The 18,974-nt window shown below is 47.0% G+C and overlaps 1 protein-coding gene across 4 annotated transcripts in view; it reads left to right on the top strand.

Moving 5' to 3' along the window:
- TBX5 (T-box transcription factor 5) overlaps positions 1 to 18,974 on the top strand; it is a 94,287-nt gene that overhangs the window by 62,234 nt on the left and 13,079 nt on the right. For all 4 annotated transcript variants that reach the window (XM_080391508.1, XM_080391509.1, XM_080391510.1 and 1 more), the window contains 2 exons: positions 219 to 371; positions 9,063 to 9,154. In XM_080391508.1, coding sequence (XP_080247634.1) covers positions 219 to 371; positions 9,063 to 9,154 — 245 coding nt within the window. The remainder of the gene's footprint in view (positions 1 to 218; positions 372 to 9,062; positions 9,155 to 18,974) is intronic.

Here is an 18,974-nt window from a genome sequence, read left to right as displayed (position 1 = left end):
TGAGTGTGTGGGGTGTCCTTGAAAGGTATGTCCCCCCACCCCAGCACCTACATCAGCCCTCTGGGGGAGCCCTGAAGAAGGAGAAGATTTTGGGGAAAGGGATACAAGGACATGTGGGCCCTGCTTCTCTTCTTCCCCCTCCCTGGGCAGTGGGGGGTTGTACTGGGCTGTGTCCCCTCCATTCCCACGGGGTGTCCTCTCCTTCTCCCCTTGCCCAGATCATCCTCAACTCCATGCACAAATATCAGCCCCGGCTCCACATCGTGAAAGCAGACGAGAACAACGGGTTTGGCTCCAAGAACACCGCCTTCTGCACCCACGTCTTCCCGGAGACGGCCTTCATCGCTGTCACCTCCTACCAAAACCACAAGGTGAGCGGCTGGGCTGCCCTCGCGAACAACACAACGTCCCCTCTCCTTCCCTGCTCCCAGGGATCTTCCTGAGGGCCTCAGCTCCCCTTTTTCCTCCATCCACCCCCACCTTCTTCTTTTTCTTTCCCCCTTCTTCTTTGCCCTGTCTCCTTTCTCCTTGCCCTGTCTCCTTTCTCCTTGCCCTGTCTCCTTTCTCCTTGCCCCATCTTTTTCCACCCCTTCTCCTTTTTTTCTTTTTCTCCTTCTCCTCCCCCCTTTCTCCTTTTTTCCCCTTCCCTCTCACCACACACCCATCCCATCCCCTCTGTTATTCCTGGCCACACAAAGCATCCAAAGACAGGGCTGAGGGTGAGCTGAGGGGGAATTAGCTCAACAGGATGGTTTGCTCAGAGAGGAGACGACCAAGCGAGGAAGTTGGCTTTATCTTCTCCCCACCCCAGCATCGGTCAAAGCCTTGTAATCTGGTGGGGGGAGCCTGGCGCTCCCCTCCGCAGCCGGGGCGCTGATAACCCGGGCTGGCCGCGCTCCGGCCCTTTGTTCGGGAAGGAGTCCTGCCCTGGCTGCCCCCCCCTGCTGGGAGGTCGGTGGGGGGCTGCGGGGTTGGCAGTGAGGAGGCCCTGGAAGGAAAGGGAGGCTCTCTCCCTGAAATCAGCTCCCTCCCTGCCCAAGCAAAACAAAGCGCAAAAAAAGAAACAAACAAAAAAAAAAAAGATGAGGGTTTTATTGGGGTGCTAATGGGCAGACGTGTGGGTTCCTGCTGTCACTCCCGCCCCTGCAGGGGCACCACGCTGCCCTCTGTCCTTCCCCTGCTCAGCTTTTGGCCTTCCTCACCCAGTGAGGAAGGAGGAGGAGGAAGGTGCAGGGCTGGGGAGGAAGATTTAGGCATGGGGTAGTTCTCAGCCAGACTTAGGGATGCCTTTCACCACTGTCCTTCACTGCTGCCCGCAGACACTCTCTAGGGCCAAGCCCCATGAAAAGCCAATTTTCCTTCATAAAACCCCAAAATTCCTCCCCCAGTTGCATAGAAAGCGATTATTACAAGCTTTTCCTTGTACGTAGGGCAGGTAGGGTGGCTCCTTTGCACTTGACAGGGCAAAATCATTGTTTTTCAAATGGAGAAAGGTTATTTAACATCCTGGATAAATCCTGGATGCTTTCCTGGAGATGTAAGTAGGAAGCTCCTAAACCTGCGTGAAATGATTGCATTTCCTCCGTTCATCAGCTGGCAAGGGAGATGCAGAGAGCAGAGGCAGGCTGGGGAAGAACGAGTGTTTCACCGTAACTAGGGAGAAAAGAAAATACTTCCCTGCCCTTTAAAATAGGAGCTGTTGGCACGACCAGGACAAGCAAACTGAATCCAAATTGAGTCTTCGCCAAATTATGCCTTAAATTATAACTCCACTGTGGATGCTATAAAATCAAGTTTAACTTCTGCTTGATGGATTCAGAGAAAGAATATAATATTAATAGAACTGGGAGTTAATAAAACAGGACACACTGCTTGCTTTAAAGGCATTTCCCTGTGAGAAAACAGGCCTGAATTTAACTGCTTTCCTTTGAAGAAAAATAGGACTGTTTTATAGAAAAAGAAATTATCATGCAAATAAAACAAAAGCAAAGCAGAAGCATGTCAGTACAGTAGTTTGGGAAAACTGCCATATTAGGAGGAGCAAGAATATTTGATTGTAAATCAGCAACATCTGGTTGATAAGAAATGACATCTGCGTATCCGTCTCTGTCAAAACATACACACTGACAAATGCATGAATCCCTACAGACACACACGCGCTCGCATCCCAGCAGACGCATGCACCCGCGCACAGACACCACTACATATTTTACACACCCCTCTACACATCTTACATACACTTACATCTCTCCCGCCCCCCCAGCACACGCATTCCTCCTCTTGCTGCACTGAATCACTGGGGGAACAACCAAAGAGTGGCTGTAGCCCCAAGTTAAAGACTCAACTGAGAAAGATAGAGCCATAAAAATAAACTAGGGAATGATCTACCCTAAATGGCATCTCCCTCCAGGGAAGGGAATAGAATTTGTAGCTTGCCCCACTGCAGATGGAGAATAATATTGGGGCCGAGGCGGCGCGCAGCTGATGCTGTTGCAGATGCTGGCTGTGCGCAAGGGGTGAGATCCTTCAGCTGAGTTGAGTGGCTAAGTGGGGTCTTTTCCACAGGCAGAAACCTGAGTTTTCTCAGCTTTCACAGCTGAGATGTTGCTGGGCAAAACATGTTTTCATTTTGCAATGCAGGCTGTTATTTCCTGTGGCCCTCAATGATTGCAGTACCACCCGTCTGCATTGAGGCCCCCCAGGAGGGTCTGCTTCTCCGTCCCCACGTCCTTTTTTCAGTGCACTATTTTTTCCCATTTACAGCCACATCTCACTTCCACCCATTACCTGCAGCGCATCCTTCATACAAACTTTCTTGTCCACTCAATCACACACAGGTTGTATACACCAACACATTTTACACGTAGTTTTTATACACCCATGTATTTTACACACACGTGTAGATCTACACAAATTTATACGTGCATGTGCTTTAGGTTTCCAGAGCTACGTTATAGGTGAATTATATTACAGTATTAATTGTATGACTTGCCCACAAATGCATTTGAGTCTATGCTTACACAGCTTATAGAAATACCTGCCTGATTTCAGATCCATCAATTTATTTCAATAGCACAGCTGCAATCCCAGTGTAGGGCTTGTGCTTATTTCCCCTGATATTTTAGACAGCCTGAAAAGATATTTAAGCACATGGGGATCTCCCCCTCCCCAGCTCTACTCCCAAAAAGGAGGCTTAAGCTACGAAGAAAGTTTTGGTAAAGTTTTCAGTGCAGTTGTCAGCAGCTTGCTCGACCACCTCCTCCCTCTCTGCAACCTTGAAAAAATACCCCAGAAATATTGAGGTGTTAAAATAGGTCACATGCACATTTCATTTCCTTGAAATTTACACAATGGGTGCTTGCAATCAGGTTGATTCTTAAATATTAACTTCCCCTGCAGTTAAGTACCATTTTGCTGTAGCTTAAATCATTGAGTTACTAGCTTGTATTTATTAGGTACTAGCTCTCTGCTTAGGACCAGGAAATGAACCCTAATAGACAGAAATAATTAAGGTTCTGCCCTCATGAGGGTTCTTTCAAAAGCAAGAATTCACAACAATTATTCTCATTAATTTTTACAACCTACTTTCCCTGTTAGCTGGACTTGGGCTTTATATTGGTTTCCCCCCCTCAGGATATCCAGTTTTATGCTGATTTTTCCCCCCCCCTAAGTTATTTAACATTCTTGGTAGCCCAGATTCTTTTGAGGAAACATTAGTCCCAGCTGGGATGCTATAGGCATCCAGAAATGCTATGTGCACTACAGCAAAGCAGAGGACCAGGGAAAGGCCTAGCCCAAGACTAATTTGATGCGCTCCCAGGTAGCTGGTGGGCTTTCTGAATATATAGGTTCATGCCACCCCCGGAAAGATCTCTGTATTAAAAGAGTGGTGTTAAGTTGGCCAGGTTAACTGGTGCTTCATCCTGCCAGATTTTGGAGAGCTGCCTGCATGGCTCCTCTGAGCACGTGGCCCTGTGCCACTCTGTTGAGGCATCTTGCAAGGTTGAGTAGGTGTAGTCACTGCTGGAGGTGGGCAGGCCCTTGGGCTGGGATGTTTTGCCGTGAGAACTCAGTTCCTCTTGGCTTTGGTTGCAGGCGGCCACCTCTGTCACTTCAGTAGAGGCCACCTGGCTGGCATCCCATGGAGTGCCTTTGTGCAGAGACTAGACCCAGTCCGGTCCCCCGAAGAAGCCCGGCAGAGCTGTCCCCCTCAGACTCACCCTGCTCCGCCTGGGGCCAGTGGCCCTGTGTCTTTCCACCTCCATGGCAAGAAGGGGCAGCCCCTCTCCTTACTCAGGGCAGGCTTTTCTCCGAAGGGGGATCCTTCAAGAGCTGAGAGAGGCAGGGCTCCCTGGGGTTAAGTGAGGTGAGACCATGTATCTCCTCTTCATTGCCAGGACTGGTGGCTTCTGTGCAGCCCTTGGTTGCTCAGGGACCACAGTGAGCTCCTCTCCTCCCACTGACCCTCTCTGGGGCTCCTCACATCTCTGCTCTCAAGTGCTTTGTCCTGTCCCAGACTTTGGTAGGAGAGTGCTTCCTTCCAGTGGTCCTCTGTCCTTCACAACCTGTGTCTGAACCAGCCCTGTCTCCCTCTACCCTTTTGTTCTCAGTCTTGTCCCTGTCTCCCTGCCAGCCCCAAGACAGGGTGCTCAGCCAGTCCCGAGCCCCTGGGCCCTTTTGATACTCAGTCCAGACCCCCTCCCAAAGCTCTGCAAAGGCACCCTATCTCTCTCCAGTCCCATTCCTGCCTCCTGACCCACCTCCTTCCCCCGCAACCCAACACTGTGCAAGGTCTGTCTCTTTTCATCCTCCTCCTTGTCTCCCAGTTCAGCCAACAGCCTCCTCAATGAGCCCCTCTGTCTCTCACCGGTACCTCTGACCAGCCTTTGGCTATCAGTCCTTCCCATTTCCTTCACTGGCTTCTGGGTTCAGCATCTTCTCCCTCCAGCCTGCAGCCCCTCCTTCCCCTGGCCTTTACTTCGGGCTCCGAGTCCCAGCTCCCTGTCCAACTCCTGTCTTTGTCCAAGCCAGATGTACGTAGTCTTAGCAGGCACCTTGTCTTCATCAACTTCTTTCCTTCCCACTACTCTGGTTTGGCTTCCTCCTCCACGCTGACTTGGTTTCCACCTGGGATATGTATGCAAGAGTGCAAAAGAAAAAGGCTCTATGCTTTCAAGCCCAAAGCCCGGCCTCCCAGTTGCTCCCGGTACAGACGGCTGGAGTGGTGGCAGTGATGGTCCTGGACCATGGTTACTGCGGGGCAAGGACAGCATGTATCCCCAAAGCACGGGGAGGTCCGTGCATGCTCAGCTCAAGGGTAGTCACCTCAACCTCTTCAGCACTAAATGGGGAGACCTGAATGGTGATTTTTTTTTCCCACTCAGGCTTTTAAGTTGTCCAAGCGGGGCAGATGTTCACAATGAGAGCTCAGAAACTAAAGATCCCCATCCCACGCAGAATGTGAAGTCCCTCTCCCAGAATGCCCAGCCTTTCGGGCAGTTTCAGGAGCCTCCAGAAGAGCCCAAGGGGGTCAGGGTGGTGTGTTTTCCCTCAGCTGAAGGGCTCAAAAAACCCTGGGACTAGTTTGATTTATAGAAAAGTAAGTAAATAGAATGGAACCTGGGGCATGTACCTGGTATGGAACATTTCAGCCCTATGAATATTTCGTCAAGTTAGTAGAAGCAATTCAGAAAAAGCTTATTATGGCAAGTGTTTGATAAAAAGTAGTACTAAGTGGTAGTTTTGACCCTGGCCATACCAATATTTGTGAGCCCGTAGACACAAATACCCATATAAATACATGTCCATATGGGAGTAAAAAAGGAAAAAAAAAATCTTTCCTCAACTTAACTAGATGCAGAGTTAAATTTTACCACGCTGTAGCTAAGGATGCCATTGGAAATGTCTCAGCAGAGGTGCTTTGTGGTCAGTTAGCCCAGAGAAAAGAATGCAGAGGAGCGGTGCTGAGATGTCATTGGAGCTGTCGCTTCCTGTTAAAGTGAAGATGAACCCATGGGTCAGACAAGCCCTGAAAAGTGTAAATCTGGGAGGCTTCACCCTGGAAAGCTCTTGTCTCAGAAGGGTCCACAGGAGCTTTAGAAATCAGTGGTCAGAAACAAATTTTGCCATCAGTTTCTTTCAGTAACAGATACACAAAGCCCTACAGTTTTATTGAATCTGTGCTATGTAATTTGGCCCTGGGCACTCTGTCTTAATGACCTTGCAGGACATTGTAGTTTTTTATTTTTCATGATGTAATTGTCATTTGACTTTCTGACAGCTTTTTCTTTCCCTCCTCAATGAGTTAGTGTCAATTAAACAGAGTTTTGCTATGGCATAGTTGATCTAGAGAAGGTTATTTCCATCCATTTGTTTGCTTTTCCACCTCTGAAATAGTTTGTAAGTCAGACAAAACCAGGCCAAACAAAATATCTTCCACAGGCTGTTTTCTGAAGCAGGGATTCACCAACTTTTTCTCTGTTTTCTATTTTGTTGTGTACGGTTTCGGTAGATCTGGCTTGGATTCTCCTGGCTTAGTGCTAGGGCTGATGCCACAAGTTATCATCTAGGGAAACTGTTCTGAAAGCTGCTGAAATCCATCTGAAGCACACCAAAGAGCTGAGACCTAATATAAAACCTTCTGTAGTCCCTGGTTTCTAGATGCCTTCAATCTAGCAGATCTCTCATTTTAAGGAGGCTGAAGTCAGCCATGCTTTGCTTGGGGCTTTCTGCTGCCAACACGTACCTTAACACCTTTGCTTGCAAGTGTGTTCCTGATGTGGGTTAGGGGACTTCTCTACTTATGAAGCAACATATTTGCAAGATCGAGGTCCCATATGATATTTTGTCCATTTTGTGGGTGACTAAAGGTTTGATTCATCAAACAGGGCATTCATCTTATATTAGGGGCTAGTGTGTTGACGGCTGCTTCTTTGGTGAATGGAGAGTGTTGGGGACCTGTGAAGGCAATGCTACCCACCTCAGAGCCCCAGTGCCCTCTGGCAGTCCCCATCTCTCTCCATTGATTCCAGCAGGAACACCGGGAGACGAGGTTCCCAGAGCAGGCACCTTGGTTAAAATGCCTTCGGTTAGGTTAGGATGAATCTGGCCCTTTGTACATTTGTGTGCTGGTGCCAATACTGTAAATCCTCGCTCAGTGAAGGACTTCACTTATGCGAGCAAATATTGCCATTGGGTTCGGCAAGTGAGGACAACTCGTACATTTAGTGTGCTGCAGAACGCAAATTGCATAGAAACATTCAAAAAGTTGAATAATGCCTATTATTCATTATAAAAGTGCTACCACCACTCTCGTGGAAATTGATAGGCAGTTTCTTTGCAAAATACACAGCTGGTTGTCTAATTATTCAGGGTTTTTAATTACAAAATGCGCCCCTGTTTTACTGCTAGAGAACAGCTCAAATGGCAAATTGGACCAAATAGATTGTTTGTTTACCCTTCTCTTTGAAATCTGAAATGTGTGACAAAAAAAAAGTGCAATGCCCTGTTTATGTACTAAATTAGGTCCTGATTTAATGGAAATGCCCATAGGGAAAAGTGTAGGGGTGATGGGGTCTTTGTGTGAGATTGGGGCTGCGTTAGGCAAAAATGGCAAATAAACAAATGGCCTTTGGAAAAAAATATGCTATAAGATGAGAAAATAGCAGAATCATCTGGTCATGCAGACACCTGGCGAGGTTTGCTATTGACACTAACTGGGCCAGATTTTTCTCTTTGAATTTTGGCAAGGAGGTGGGTCCAGTTGTGTGTGCTTGACTTGGTGAACATGAACCTCTCTCTGTTCTCCCGCCATTAATCTTGGACTTTTTCCTTCCTGTTGGCCAACTTTCAATAGGAAGGAGGGACAGTGTTTCCATAAAATGTGGTGAGTGCATCAAGTTCCTCTGGTGGCAAACACAGGGTTGTCTCTCCTCCTGGACAAGTGGCTCTCCCAACTCCTGGCTGAGGGCTCGCACTGCTAGGTGGTGATGGAGAAAGAAAAGAAGGGGAAGTGTTGCCTCTTCTTCCTGTTAGGGTATCACAGCTAGGTCACACCTGGTCCAGACTCTGTCCTGCTCTGCAGACACCAAAGCATTTGCATCAAATTTGGCATGTGACAAACAGAGCGAGTTTGTACAAGATCAGCAGGGCATTTGAGGGCGTTGCCGGTTAATATTTGCTTAAATGACAACCCCTGGCTTGAGAAAACCTGCTCACCTAAGCCCTCAGGAGAGGTATGTGAAGGGGGGAATTGCATCTCTTTGAGCTGCACAGTTGCTTTGGATACGGGTGTGTTCGGTACAGCAGCTACTTTAAATGTTTAACTAAGATGTTATAAGAGAACCAAAGTTAAGAGACTGAGAGGGGTTCATCCCAGCAAGCCTCAGATGCTGAAGGTAGCCAACTAAGTGAGCAAACTAGTCCCTCTTGATTCCTGCCAGAATTAACGGGGCAACAAATATTCCTCCCAGACATGATGGACAGAGGTGGAGTTGCCCTCCAAGTCGTAGCCCATGCAGTGCTTACAGGTGTGGGGCTTCTTGGGGAAGGATTTCAGATGCAAAGCACCTAGGGTGCATTTAGCTGGTCTGAAACGCAGAAAAGGATGAGCCTCACCAGTCTGTGAGGTAAGGTTTTGGTCATGGCTGTATACTGACGAGAAAATACTTGTTGGTGTCAGTGGGATTTGTTCAAGCAGTATGACTTCCACCCTGGTTGCCTGGTTAGTGCAGCCCTTTCTATCCCCAAGCAAAAAGAAAGTTAACACTAAGAAAGCAGATTTCCCCCAGAGAGAAATCTCTGTGTGTGTGCAGTTCCACGTGTTAGTTACGGGACAAGCTTGAGAGAAGCGAGAGGTTGTTGACAGGAGGTATTTTTCCAGTGGAGTGATCTAGGGGAAGGCCCATGTGGAACGGTCAATGCCTGAGCTGAAGGATGACTTGAGTTCCTGAAAGCTGTTTCCCTCCACATCCCTATTGACTTGGGTTTAATAAACAATATCCCCTCTCTCCCAGGCCATGCCTTGGACTTGCAATGAACTCGTTGCATTTCCTCCCTTTCAGATCACCCAGTTAAAGATTGAGAACAACCCCTTTGCCAAAGGCTTCCGCGGCAGCGACGACATGGAGCTCCACAGGATGTCCAGGATGCAGAGGTAACGCGTGCCTCTGGCGTGGCGCTCAGGACCATGAGAGCTGCCTGGGCTTTGCTTTGCATGTCACTTGTGGCTTGAGCTAAGCCAAGACTTGGTGGCAGTCCCCTCTCTGGCATCTGCATATGCGTTTTACGTCAAGCTGTTGAAATATCATCAGGACGTGGGGCCAAAATCCAGGACTTCCCACCCTGAGATGAATGTCTTAGCTGCCGGGTTAGAGAGGCAGGCTCCCACGTGCGGGTTGTTCTCTTGGCCACAGGGACCTTGTATTTCTTTCTGACACATCCTCAATCAGAACAACCTCTAGCTTTGTGCTAAACAGATGTCTCTGCAGCCGCATGTGGCCTTGAACCTGTTGAAAGCAACAAGAGACTTGGACTAGCTCGGAGAAGCTCTGGTCATCAGGCTGTGGCAGCAGAGCCGTTGGGTGTTTTTGCCCCAGGTGGCAGTGCTTTAAAGACAAAGCTCACAGCCTTGTTCAGTGAGCGGGTTCGTTAAAGATGCTCGAGATGCCTCTAGAGATCTTGGTGTGGAGACCTGTGTTGTGCTGGTTTTTGGCTTTCAGAGGGTCTTTGGCAGGAGGGGCATGTTTGCCTGGTCGGTTCTGGATCTGCAGGGCAAGAGCGTAGACGTGATGGTTTCAGGTTGAAGAAGGCGGGTGTTAGAAAACGTTGGGATCTCCAGGGCCAGGTAGCTGAAGAGGTCTTTTTGAATCTCAGTTTTGGATGTAAGTACTTAAGCTGAAAATCAAACCTAAATCCTGTTTAAAAATCCTGTTTAAAGCCCTTTTCTAAATATCAGGTCCTGCTGGTAATTAACTTCATGCCTTTCACTTCACTGAGAACTTTGTCCATGTGTCAAGTTGCTTCCTGGTGCAAATGTTTTGCAGGAATGGTGCCACACCCATGATGATAGCTAAGACAGATGTAGATGCTCAGTATAGCATTTTCCATCCGGGAGGGCACGCGCGACTCAGCTCCCTTGTTCTCTGGGACCAGCAGAGCTGGCTCTCGGTGGAGGGCTGTAGGGACCTGCGTTGTGACCTTCTGTTGGGTGGGCTCTCTCCACAGCCTGCCCGGGAGCTGGCTGTAGGTGGTCACTGCAGGCTGGAGTACAGATGCCGGAGTCTCTTCTGGTTGCCATACCTGGTGACCTGCGTGTGGCTCTCTGTAGCTGTGCAAACTGCACTGGCAGGCAACAAATATTGCCTGTAATCCTGCGAACGCTTGCGCCTGTAACCCTGCTCAAATGTGCAAATGTACCCCTGTGTACAAACATTTTCAGGCTCAGACCCAGAAAAGCCAAAACCCATATATTTTTATATATATATATATATATATAAAATTGTATGTATAACACTTACTCTTCTCAATCTAAATCATCTCTGTGGTCTTCTGAATGTGTCCTGTGTTCCCTGCCTGCTCTTTCCAACGACAGCACAGATCCTGGCATAATATGTCAATATTTATTTATTTATGGGTGCACTTCCACTTGAAATAGCTTTCCCTCCCTGCCCCCCCCTCCCGTGCCAGCCTCCCAACCTCTACTGGAACCTAAGTGACGATGTCCCCCGCACATTTTTGCTGCTAAACTACCCTTTAATTACGATCGATGGAAAGGTGTGAAGGTTTACATTCATCGTGAGTTTTTTTTGGAGGAGAAGGGAGGAGGTAGAACAGTGAGGACTATTAGAAGGGCTTTGTGCCATATGAAGAGCACGGCATCTAGCCATGCTGAGCTTGTGCTAAAAATTGCTTGGCATTTTTATGCTGGCCTGCAGTCATAGTTGGTGATACAGTGAACAGAAACACTTGGAATATATAAATATACCCACTCAGAGCTGGCAGGGTCGAAAGGGTTAAATTCGACAGCGTAGACTTTACAGGATGATTTCTGATGCTCACTTCCTTAATAACTTGTCCTCTGTACCGATAGCGTAGGAACGACTGAGCACATTTACAACAATGTCATTTTTTTTTAAGGGAGAGCGGGATAGATTGTTCTAGTAAAATAAAGACCCATTCAAAGTTGAAAATATTAGACAAATACGCACCCACCTTTGTGGTTTTTTATGTATATCTGAATATATACAAAACGATATATAAAAATATATGAAAACATATATAAAATAAATTATATACATAAAAAATAAATTGCATATATAGCATAAAGAACCATTCAGGATTGAGCATGCTAGAGAAATCTGACCTGCCTTTGTGGGTTTATATAGGTTTAACATATAAATAATATTAAAATATAATTAAATATAAAATATATATTTTAATATATAAATGTGTGCGTGTGTATGTAGTGAAGTTGCTTCCCAGTGATGGACCCACTCCCCACCAGGCAGGTATAAGTAAGTCTATCTTGGCTTTAGGGGAGTGCTGTCTATTTATGCCCTTGGAGAATATGGTGGGATGTATTTTTAGTGCTATTCCTTCATTATAGAAAAGAAGTAGCTGGAAAACCCCCACTTTTTTTAAACAATGCACAGCCTTTTGTACTGGAAACTGGTGACCTGACATTCATCAGGTCCCTGGTCATCTCCTTAAGGGGGTTACCCATGGAAGGAATAAGGGAATTAATTTTTCATGCTGAGGAAAGCCTCGGCACCTCTAGGTTTTCTTTATTTAAATCTCAAAAGTTTCTTCATCCCCTGCGTAGGGCTGTTGCAGAGGTGTCTCCTAGCTGAGAGCAGCCCTGGGAGAAGCAAAGCCCAGCAGACATCGCTGGTGATGCTGCATGGGTTGCTTTGGGGAAGGCTGGCCCCAGCTATGGCCAAAGCATGTCCCTCTGCTCACCCCGCGATGCTCGCCCACCTTGGAGCAGCCTTGGAGGCCTGAGTCCTGGGGAAGATGTGCTTCCAGCCCTAAACCTCGAGGTCCTCGTGTGTTGCGTGGGGCTTGGATCAGGTGCGTGGTGGTTGAAGATGCCGTCTGGAAGCAGCATCCTTGGGCTGGGCTGGTGCCTGGGCTCCCTCTGTGCAAAGCAGAGCGTGATGAGCACTTTCAGAGGGCAAAGCTGCTGCCCTGAGAGCTCACCCCATGGATGGCAGGGTGGGCGAGGAGCCCTCCCTCTGCCTGTCTCGCCTGCAGACTCCGAATGTTTTGTGTAGAGTAGATGCCTGCTTTTGAACAGCTAAAACTGCATGAGATAAAGCCCACCCTAACAGAAAGAATTGCCATCTGGCCGGCTCTGGTGGTCTCCTTGCACCTTCGGCTGTCAGAGGATGGGAGGAAGACCAGTTTGCTGGGTCCCAACTGATTTCACTGACCTCAGAGCAGGTCTTGCAGTGGGGTAGGGGTAGGTCTAGGTGCTGGTGAAGGCTTGGCCTTATCAATTCATCCACTGAACATCCACACTTAGCAAATGGTAGGGGCTGGGAGGAAGGAAGAGGAAGCAGGGAAGACAAACAACTTCCAGTGCTGAGAGTGAGGTCTCGGGTGCCTTGCTGAGGACTGTCCCTCCATCTCTGCTTGCCTCTGTGTGCTCTGGCCAAGCAAGAGCAATGTGTTGGCCTGGGTGGCCTTGGGGGACAGGAGCTTTGCAGGGTGGATGGGGATGTCTTTGCAAGTCCATCCCTCTCCCTGGCTTTCTCCTTTGCAAGGTCTCTGGGTCGTTTTTTTCTCCTCCTATCTCCCAGAAGAAAAGTTAGTAAGTCTGTCCAGGCAGAAAACTTCATTCAGTGGTGATATTAAGCCTTTCAGCAGCAGCAGACAACTTCATTCAGAAAGAATAGCCATGAGCTCCAGAGAGATCCAAATTCCAGTGAACACAGACTTCTGATACATGTTCATTTTTCCCCTACTGCCTTTCTTTCCTGAGACACACAGGAGCCCTTTAGCAGTTTCTCTGACAGGATGAGTGCTTTGGGAGAACGGGTTTTCAAAAATTTGTAAGTTTCTGAGCATGAGATCAAGTTTGTTATTTCCTTGATTAAATAAATAAATAAATAAAGGAAAACACACTAGAGGAAAATGTGTAGAGTAATGTGAGTTATACTGCATCTGTATCCTGTGGTTCTGCTGCAATTGAAAAGCATAAATCAGGTAAAAATTACATAGTTGTGATGCTGGGAATTTTAGGCAAAGTATTCCTTTAGGATGTCTTGCCCCTCTGTACTGTAAAAATTCCTTTTGTCTCCGCTCGGAACATCTGCCTGTGCCAAGGGGAATTTGGTGTGGAGAGCAAGAGCAAAACACGTGGCAGAAATCCACAGAGGGTGAAGCTTATGCAGAGAGCTGATGGGATCTGCATTGCAGATGCCAGTGTAGGACTTCGCCCTTAAAATTCCCCATGCATGAGAGTCACTGGAACTGTACTAATGAACTATAGCTACTGAGTGATTTGGGGGGGGGCTGCATGCAAGTCATTGCTTTTGTTTTTTTTGTTTGTTTTTTCTTTTTAATCTGTGACTGCCAAAAGACAGCAGGGGAGAGAAGTGTTTGTGGGTCTGGGGCTAGAGCACTGTAAAAGAGCAATACTGTTAAACTATTTAACCAATTTTTGCTGATCATCTGTAGCTCCCATTGTCTTCAGTGTTATTATGGGTGCAGAAGAGCTTCTGGAAATCTTGGGCCCTAGTTACTGTTCATTGAAATTAATGCAATTTAGTCCTTGAAGCTTCTTATTGGGAAAGCTATTGAGAGCAAAGATGATTACATGAAAGGGTAGCTTTCAGCTCCCTTGATGGGTATCCTGGGCCCTTTCAAAGAAAGAAAAAGATCCAGAATGATCCACTTGACAAAGAAGAGTGGCAGTGTAGTTTGATGTTATGTATGTGTTTTCTCTGTCAAAGATCATGAACCACAGTTTGCTGCCTTTTGGCATTAATCCACAGTAATCTTCCTGGCTCCAAAGGAATTATTCCAAGGATTCCCTGGTGTAGCTGAGAACAGAAACTGGGCCAGACACGAAGGACGTAAAATCAGTACCATGATTTGGAGCTGGCATAATGGAGAAGAGGGTGTCTTTTGGGATGCCTGTAGAATAAATAGACGAGCCTCTAGGCTTCCAAAAGGGTTGTCTACACTGGCATGCTAACACCGTGTTGGACTGATAGGTACCAGGCTGGTTAATGCAAGTAGGTCTTGGTCCACTGCAGATGCCTTGCTCTTCTTGCACCTTCTCATTGCATCTTTACGTTTCCACTTTTGTTTCCCATGTTCTGTCACTGAAATCTCCCAAGAGCCATGTGTTGTCTGAAACATTTTCAGTGTGAGACATAGAGTTATAACATCTGCTGAAGAGATGATGCTTTCCTCCAGCAAATGTCCCCAAGGGAATTTTCCTGGTCAAAGCCCCAGTGGAAACTGTAGGGTTGAACTGTATTCTAGGGAATCTGATGGAATTCAGAGGAAATCCAAACCAAGGCTCTACAGTCTTCACTGGAGGGTATCTGCAGCTCTTTTAAAGTGAGAAAGTCAGCTCAAGAAGCACAGGGTAGCTGCAGTTTCCTCCTTTTCCCCATCTTTGGGGGATCTGCCCAGGAGGACCTGATCTGCAGAAGCTCAGCCCAGCATGAAGGGATGCTGCCGCTGTTGGCCAACAGCCGTTCTTTGTCTCCTCTCGTATTCCTTTTACTCCCACATGAACAGTGGGATTTGTCTGCAGGAATCTAGCTTTTTATTTGTCTGATAATGACGGCTCTAGATCTCTAGCTCGTTCTTTTCACGGCTGGTTCTTGGGTTTGTTGCAGTGATCTCTTTGGGCTGCATTGCTCAGGTGAGTGATGGAAGCACTGGTTGTTAACATACCATGCACCCAAACCAGGGTTATTGGACCCCTTCACATTCTGGCAAGAAGTCAGGACATCTGATATGTTGGTGGAGAATGCTGCAGTGAACAGCCTTCCATATTTCTCAGTGATCATTCTGACTTGCACTACCAGACATCCAGCCTAGGGTATTATTTTCTGTGGGGCTGGCCTGCAGTCCCCATGCAGAGAGAGCTCGTACTTGATCTGAGGTTGACTGAAGGAAGTACTCAGCAGTTCCTCTTCTACCAAGACCCTTCCTGCTGTAGTTTGTCCACTTCAGACTCTCCAGACAGTCTCTTGAGGGTGGTTCAATTTTATTTTAACATGCTGGAAATAAGCTGTAATGAATGCACATTGACAATTGTTCTCTGGTTTATTATTTTTCTTGTAAGATGGTATATTTATTCCAGTCAGTTGTTTTTTGTTTTTTTTTTCTCATTCCTCTTTCTATATCTGCTATGGCTGACTTCCATTTCTTTCCTACTCTTGAGTCTCAGCAGGAAGGACCAACAGTTGGTGGCCTGGGAAATATAAACCCAAATGCCTTTGAGTTATATTTGCACACCTGGAATTGGGGTCTGATTCTGTACCATTGTATCCATGGGTGCTGGGTGAGTGGATGGAACAGTACTGTTAGGATGGATGGCAAACATTTGTCCTTTTGCAGTGACTGACCAAGGAGGTGTTAAAATCTCCTGGCAATTTGGAAAGCGTGGAGGGGAATCACCGTGTTTGGCCACTGCTATACCTTCTGTCAGATTTTAGGTTGGGAATTGTCATTGTGAACAAGACCTAGACAGTGCTTAGCTCAGGAGCTTCAAAGGATGCTGTAAGAACCTGGTGGCAGCTAACCATGAGGAAATCTGTATCATGCCTCATCTTGACCTTGAACAGATATCAAATGTCAGGTCACAAGGATCATATAAGTTTTTTGAAGTCTTGTTCCTGTAAGCTACAGCAGCTCTGGAAAGCCTTGGTATATAACGCTTTGTTGCAGAAGTAGCAGAAGCATCTTCATCTCAAATAATCTGCTTAGGGCCAGTAGGGTTGGATGCTTCAGTGCAGAAGCTTCCTGGTTATAAACTGTGGAGCTTCAAGGAGATTTCTAACAAGGTTTTTGGCTGGCAGCTGTGTTTACTATGCATTGGCTGATACATTAGGAAGCATCAAGTCTGCACATGAAAATAGATTGAAAAGTATTAATTTCTTACAGCATAGTGATAAGAAAGAAAGTGGACTGGATGTCACTCTGTGATGGTTTATATTTATAATTAAATTTATAATTTTTCCACAAGTTGTATTAGATTGCAGAAGCAAAAATGGTTTCCAGCTCTGAGATTACAAAACCTTCTTGAATTTGCTCCTTTGACTTCTTTGCTAGATATGAATTTGTGGCATAAGTGATCTTATGGAGCTCCTGAGTCTGTTGTGGTGAGAGCATCGTTTGGCTGGGGGAGGGGGAAGATACTATGAGAGAAAAGGAGACTGAGTTTGCTAATTCCACCTGGCAGAGGTCTGATTTGGGTGGAAGTGTTCGGGAAGTGCAGGAAGAATTTACTTGTAAGGCCTGATCCGTAGGGCCAGGGTTATACGCTGAACTCTAAAGAGGAATGTGTGTGCGCTACTAGGAGGCAGTTATGTGGAGCTGGTGTCTGATCCCACGGGTCTGGGAAACATCTATCCTCATCCCTGATTTCTTCCCTCAAGCTCTAATGAAAATCCAGGTAACGTTCTCTCCTGGTGGCCCTTCAGCTGGAAGCCTGGTGGTGCAGAGCTGCACAGCACCTTGCACGATGTGGCTCCCCCCTTCCTCCCTGTCCCCCTCTGCTATGGTAATACACCGACCACGCTAACAATGTTCATCATTAGCCTCCAACAGACTTTAAATAGACCAGTGACAGCTTCCTTCCTTGTAAATTCTTTCCCCAACCAACTTTGATTTTTTTTCTTTCTAATTTTATAATTTTTGATGCAAAAAAACCCAACAAAACCTAGCCCATTAACACCCCTGTGTAAAACTTACATTCTGGCCCATGAACAAACAGTCTCTGCCTTGCTGTGTGGACAATTTCCTATATTGCCTGTCTGAGTCAGGCTTTAGTGCTTTTTTCCCCTACCTACCTTGCTACAATTTTTTTTGAGAGCAAAATTTCTGGACACAACAGTCGTTTTGTGCCAGCAGTGAACAAAACCTTTCATTCCATTAAACTGTGGCTCAGGATTACAACCAGCTATTTTGGAAATGGTGACTTTTAGGTACTGGGGGGAAAAAAAAGAAGATACATTTTTAAAGACCAATAATGGTAGCTGTGCACACTGCATATTGAGTGGGCTCAGGGAACAGTATAAATGTCAAGATGACTGTTGCTTTACAAGGTACCAAAGACACCTTTTTATTAAAGCTTGGTTCCTATAAGGAAGAAAAAAGTAGAAATACAGAGATAACTGCCTTTGTGTATAAAAAAACAGCAAAGTGAAGAGAATATTTTAGATATTCAGTTAAAAAATACTTTCCTTCCTCTCCCTCCTCAAATAGTTGATTTTTTGGCAAAAATAACACGCAACATGTTTTGACTGAAATGGAAACATTTCAGTCTGGAGAGAAGTCATGGTGATACCTCCTGGGAACTGCTGTTTGGAAACTTGGTGTCTCCAACCTGTTCCCTCTCCAGCGTGACTCCCTGCTCCTGCCATGTCTCCGGCAGAACATCACGGTCCTCTCTTATGGCCCTGGAGGCTGCCGTGTCCCCTGGGAAGTGCAGTCTGAAAGGGATTTGGTCCCCAGCGCACAACAGTAGTGTGGGATCCTGACACCACCTGTGCTGGCACTCAGGGTAAAAATATTGCTGTTCCGGGCATACAGCTCCTTAATGGAAAGAAAATACTTTTTTATCAAGAGAAAACAATTGAGTTTTTAAAATTTTCCCCTCTCAGCTCTCCATTGAGACAGAGAAAGGGTTGATTTAGGTGAGAAGTATCTGGGATGGGGATGGCTTCTTAGTGTTTGTGTGGTGCTTCAGACAGTGAGGGTCTGATGTGGTGGGATACCTGTGAGCTACTGTGAGGATTTACTGCAAGAAACCCCCATCCAGATCTAATCCATGTCCCACAGAGACATCCCATCCAGAGTGCATCCTCCAAAAAAGTCAAAGAGAACATGATGTAACATCACGCCATGTTATGTCTCTCCTTCTCCGCTACTGGTAGCTCACAGGTATCCCACTGAAACACCCCCCCACCCACCCCCCCCCGAGGCTCTGTCTTTTCTTGGGGGATTGAGTGTTGGTGGTGTTGGAGCTGAGGAATAAGGAAGCAGCCAATCCAGGCAGCATCTTCTCATTAGGGAGGAGAGCTAAGGGCAAGGCCCATGTGTCACCTCCTTATGGATTTTCTCTTGGAAGGGAAACATGGTGGGGATGCAGCTCTGGGGTGTCCTGCTGGTACTATTTCCATGAAGTTTGCTGTGTGAAGGTAGAGCACGACAGGAGCAGGCAGCTCAGCACCGTGATCTGGTAGGGCTGGGAGAGCCTCTAGAACCTAGAAGATTTGAAGGTCACCCATGAGGTTTGGAGACCCTGACCTTCCTGAAGAGCCACCAAAGCTGCCCTCTAGCAAGAGCCTCTGTGGTGGAAGTGCTAGTGCTGGGTGTCCATAGGCAAAGAGGTCCTCTGCAGCCCACCGCATATGCAAGACAGCCATGGATGCCAGGGTATCTTGAGGCATAAGTCTCTGCTTCCTCCCCATCCGTCTCTCTCTTGTTCCTCACGCACAGCCTGGATTTCAGTTCTGGGAAAAAGCTGCCTGGTAAGCCAGCCCAAGTGGGTGGAAAGCCATGCTCCTGACAGCCCTGTGGGGAGGAGCTGCTGGGCTTCAGGGGAAGAACCCCCACCTTTGGAATAGGCTCTCCGCAGCAAGCCACCAGTGCCAGGGTTTGGAAAGCTTTCATGGCACAATAAGAGACACATTTATTTGGTTTTGAGCTCCTGGGTGAGTTTCCCCTCCACTGCAGCTCAGTTGCTGATGTTTCTGGCAGCCACCACAGCAGTGGTTTGGATGAAA

The sequence above is a fragment of the Falco punctatus genome (genome assembly GCF_963210335.1).
Source record: "Falco punctatus genome assembly, chromosome: 1".
Classification (NCBI taxonomy): Eukaryota; Metazoa; Chordata; class Aves; order Falconiformes; family Falconidae; genus Falco; species Falco punctatus.
The sequence above is the reverse complement of the archived record's forward strand: the minus strand, read 5'-3'. Positions and strand labels throughout refer to the sequence as shown.